We start from the raw sequence: 4,772 nt of genomic DNA on the forward strand, positions 1-4,772 counted from the left end.
ATGAATTTTACAACATCGTGAGCAGAATACTCTTTCATCATTCGGGTCAACTTCTCCGGTTCCACTTGGACATTCCCAATCGTCTTACATCCTGTCCGGATGTTAATCAATGGATATCCTACTTGTCGAGAAATGGTGTTTCAGACATTTGCATTCAAAATCAGTATCAGAGTCCTCATAATTTGAACTCGCAAATTTTCAATTGCGGCAACCTTGAAAAACTGAAACTTCAGTCTTGTAAGATTAATCCTCCTCATAACTATGAGAGTTTTAGAAGATGACGTGCCTCGAGCTTGATAAATTCGTGATTGATTTAAAAGCATTGAAATATCTTATTCGGGGTTGCCCGCTTTTGCAAGAATTAAGATTTACGAACTTCATTTGTATGGAGTGTATTAAAATAGTTGCTCCTAATCTCTGTCATTTGATTGTCGATGGCACGTTCAAATCACTTAAGGTGATAAATGCTGAGAAATTGGTGTCAGCTGTTATTGGTTTACAGAAGCCTGTCGATCTATCAGTCGATGTCAGTCATCAGGACCGTTTAGGTGTCCTGCTCCAGGATCTGGCAAGTTCGTCTAAGCTGCAAAAACTTGTTTTCAGCGGTCATTTTGTCAAGGTGAAGTGTATTTTTTTTTTTCATTAATGCCGGTATTAGTTCAATCGGAAATAGACATGGCAAAACTGACCATGACCCGACCTTCACCCGAACTAGGACCTGAAATCCGAATTGACTCAAACTTATTCAACCCAACCCGAATGTTTATTATTGAAAACTGATTGTTATCCCCGAATAATTTCAAAACAACTAACTCGAAAATGACCAGACCTGATTAGGCCCGAATTTTTGCAAACCCGAATTGACCCTGCCTGAACCCGGCCCGAATGACTTGTTTGCCAGGTCTAGTTCTTACGCACAAGGTAAGGTGGTTGTAGCTAAACAAATTTTTATTTTTTGCTGCAGACAATTTATGGGATAGTCATGCCGCCGCCAACTTTTGAGAAACTGAAAAACCTTGATTTATCGTCCATCCATATGAATAATGTCGATGAATTTTGTTCGATTATTAGCATCATCCAAAACTGTCCTGCTATTGAAAGGCTTAACATCTCTGTAAGTATCTCTCTTATATGATGATTATTATTGTAATGTAGGTTCTGATATCGTATCATCATTGTTTATGCATTACTGTTAGGTTTCGACGAGCAAAGATGAGACAGACCATCTGTTAGAATACAATCCCAACTTGGTTCTGCAGCGTCTCTGTTATGCAAATGTTAAAATTCGTAAAGGCTCTAATATGGAGCTCATGTTGATTGAATTCTTGCTGAAATGCTCCCCTATCTTGAAAAACTTATCAATTACTCCATCCGCTAGCATCGAGAGTACATTTACAAAACCGGTGCTGTTTGAGTTGGTTTCTTTTTGTAGAGCGTCACAGAATGTGAAAGTCAGGTTCCTTCCTCCTGTCAGCGTCAGCCGCGATTCTTCTTCTGATGAGTCTTCTTCTGATGAGTCTTATTCTGCTGCTGATGAGTCTTCCTCTTCTGAGGAGTCTGAGTCTGAATCTGATTAGGATATTGATTATCGGGTCAAATAAACTTATGATTTTGCAATAACATTTGTGTAATATAACTTTACGTAATTATTTGTGTTCTGATATTTCTGAGTCGCCGGGAAATAATGACAGGACCAGAAACATGACATGAACTTAACTCGAAATTGACGGGTTTGGGTTGGGTTTAATGACTTACTTATATATCATATGAGTGAGTTGACATGAATACACACAAGATTTTAATTGGGTCAAATTTGAGTTCAACTTTTTAAACAGGAATCGAATAACATATTTATTAAATTAACCATATTTTCCATTATTTTAATCCATTTATGTAATTTAGTCAATATAAACACGACACAAAATTTATTTTGATTTGGTTGGGGTTGAAGAATTAGTGAACCATTTATTGAGAATAGTATCGTAAATATTTCTAACCATATTTGTTAATATTCTTTAGGTCAAAATCATCCTACAATATCATGTAAATATTCTTAGTTGATCTCATGCTTGTACCATAAGTTATGCATTACGGCTACGTGTTGTTAGGGTAGATTGCCTCTTATTGTAATTAGTATATAAACAAAGTCTTGTACTCTTTGTAACCTATGCAATTCTAATACAATTCAAACCTTTCTCATAATTCTATATATCATGGTATCAGAGCCTCGTGCTCTTGATAGAGGGTAACACCTCAGAGTAGATCCTTAGGTCGAATCACCCACCCAAAACCCGATTTCGCTTGGCCTATACCGACACCTCTCTTCCGCTGCCACCACACCCAGAATTGCATCTAACCATTCAAATTTGTTTTCCCTTGGCCATCACTATTATTCGACCAACACCATCTCATGCCAAAACCAAAATCTCTTGTAAATCAAGTGAATATCAACCAATTGCTTCACATAACCAACCTTCTTACATTGTTTAATTTTTTTTTACGTACAAAACTACTCTCAATGTCTTACTGACATCGAATCCGAACCACCTGACTTGGTCAACCTATATCTACAACCCCGTTTCCGCTGCCAACACCCGGAATTGCAGCAAACCCACACGAATAAGACTTGGCCAACACCTTCTCGGCCATCAAAAAAAAAAAAAAAAAAATGCATATTACCACCAAATTCCGCACCAACCAACCACAATAATTATTATTAATATTGATATTATTATTATAACCGTATTAAACTCCCTGTCTCCCATCCATCTTGGCATTATGGCAAACCCAAACTCGGCTACTCCATGGTATCAAATCCAATATTATGGCACCATGCACCATCCCAACCATCACCACTTAACAAACCACCTTCTTGGTACAAACTCTCATCACAATAAAAAATACCCGTTTTTAAACCTTATTTTGCCGGCCAAACCCATACTATTTTTTTGTTTTTGTACGATGTTCAGTTGATAGAACAACCTTACACCCATTTTGTCTATCCATTGCAAACCATAATACCCCACTGCCAAACGCTTATTATGGTGGTGGTTCATATTCATCCAAATTAAACACAAACTCATCACTTTTGTATCCTACAAATTCTTACTGTGTTTCAACCAACGATGAAATTTTTTCGTTTGACACTCCCTTGGCTAGCAGCACCTTGTCTTAGCCAAACAACCAAGCACCGTCCTCACCAGTTAGCCACCAGTACCTTAGTCCCAGAAGCGTCCACTTTGAGCTGGTCTGTTGAAATCACTAACCTTAGCACACCGGCCGACTCGCCGTCTGGGAATCTTATGGACCCCTGCCTCCTTGGCCTTTAATGCTCACTATCCTCAAACGCTCTTAACATGGCAACAACCTAAATTGTCATGAAACCTCTCATCAAACCCATTTCTATTTCATATATTTAAAAAATAAAAAATAAAAAAATAAAAAAAAGGTTTCCTCAACAACACGTAGTTGCTGCCAAACCCACCCTTCTTTTTCAACTTAGTATTCCAACATCGTCACCCATCATCTCCGGACACCTCGATGCGGCGCCGAAACAATCCATGACACTCCCGACCCATCACCAAAGATCAACATTGCATCACCCCGTCCCAGTGTTGGGATCGAACCACCTCATCATCCTTAAAAACTGCCCTGGCCTCCACCGTTACTAGGCCACCTATCCACCGTCTCGTTTCTACCGGCGCACCACCATCCTCTCTCCAAGATTGGACTTTCCGTACCGACGTCCATCTTGCGGGGGAATATTGAGAATAATATCGTAAATATTTCTAACCATATTTATTAATATTCTTTAGGTCAAAATCATCCTACAATATCATGTAAATATTCTTAGTTGATCTCATGCTTGTACCATAAGTTATGCATTACGGCTACGTTAAGTTGTTAGGGTAGATTGCCTCTTATTGTAATTAGTATATAAACAAAGTCTTGTACTCTTTGTAACCTATGCAATTCTAATACAATTCAAACCTTTCTCATAATTCTATCACCATTGACACAAATACGAATTTGTCGCAACCCAATGTATTTGTCAAGTCTATTTAAGTCCGTTTAACGATTTGCCTTATATAACAAGTTGCCGACCCATCATCCCCCCTACTACTAAGAGAATAAAATTCTTATACTATTTTCCCGCCCAACTGCTCCCTACTTTAATGGGCATGTGCTTTATGGACTTAAAACACCACAAATAAGATTCTGAGTTGAGCCTACTATTTAAAAATAATCTTAGACTTTTCTAATTAAGAATCCTATATAGAAACAAATTGATTTCCATTGATTACCACCATTCCAACGTATAACCAAAACATTCTTTTGACTTTTCTAATTAAGAATCCTATATGGAAACAAATTGATTTCCCATTGATTTCCACCATTCCAACGTATAACCAAAAAAATTCTGACTTTACCTTCAAAAAAAAATTCTGACTTTGATAACTAACAATCCTATATGGAAACAAATTGTTTCTATATAATTTGGCAGATCTCATTACTAACATTCTAACGTTAGAACCAAAAAAATTCTCTGACTTTTCAAATCACAATAAATTACCCCAAATATACAATAATTTGATGTGCGTCAATTTTGATGAATTTTCTTATAGGAAATAGAAAGTGAAATTTTAGTTTAATAATTTTAAAATCGTCTCTTTAAACGCGTAGTATATTATTTCGACCGTTTTTTATAAGGCTAATAGGTTTTTTTTAATTATAATTTACATGTAATTTAATTTCATAAATTAGTTCCCCTT

At 36.9% G+C, this 4,772-nt stretch overlaps 1 protein-coding gene across 1 annotated transcript; it reads left to right on the plus strand.

Annotated features, from left to right (window-relative positions):
* Positions 1 to 277: 277 nt before the first annotated feature.
* Positions 278 to 1,577, plus strand: LOC141641821 (F-box/FBD/LRR-repeat protein At1g13570-like). Its single transcript, XM_074450467.1, has 3 exons — positions 278 to 619; positions 965 to 1,114; positions 1,197 to 1,577. The coding sequence occupies exons 1-3, from the start codon at positions 278 to 280 to the stop codon at positions 1,575 to 1,577; spliced, it is 873 nt and encodes a 290-aa protein (XP_074306568.1).
* The last annotated feature ends 3,195 nt before the right edge of the window (positions 1,578 to 4,772 follow it).

The sequence above is a fragment of the Silene latifolia genome, chromosome 2 (genome assembly GCF_048544455.1).
Source record: "Silene latifolia isolate original U9 population chromosome 2, ASM4854445v1, whole genome shotgun sequence".
In the NCBI taxonomy this organism is placed as follows: Eukaryota; Viridiplantae; Streptophyta; class Magnoliopsida; order Caryophyllales; family Caryophyllaceae; genus Silene; species Silene latifolia.

What these genes read in the sequence shown, in the direction of transcription:
- LOC141641821 (XM_074450467.1), top strand. Translation starts at nt 278, where the DNA reads ATGACGTGCCTCGAGCTTGATAAATTCGTGATTGATTTAAAAGCATTG. An exon ending in TCAGCGGTCATTTTGTCAAG is followed by an intron (nt 620 to 964) that starts GTGAAGTGTATT and finishes TTTTTGCTGCAG; the next exon opens with ACAATTTATGGGATAGTCAT. An exon ending in TTGAAAGGCTTAACATCTCT is followed by an intron (nt 1,115 to 1,196) that starts GTAAGTATCTCT and finishes CATTACTGTTAG; the next exon opens with GTTTCGACGAGCAAAGATGA.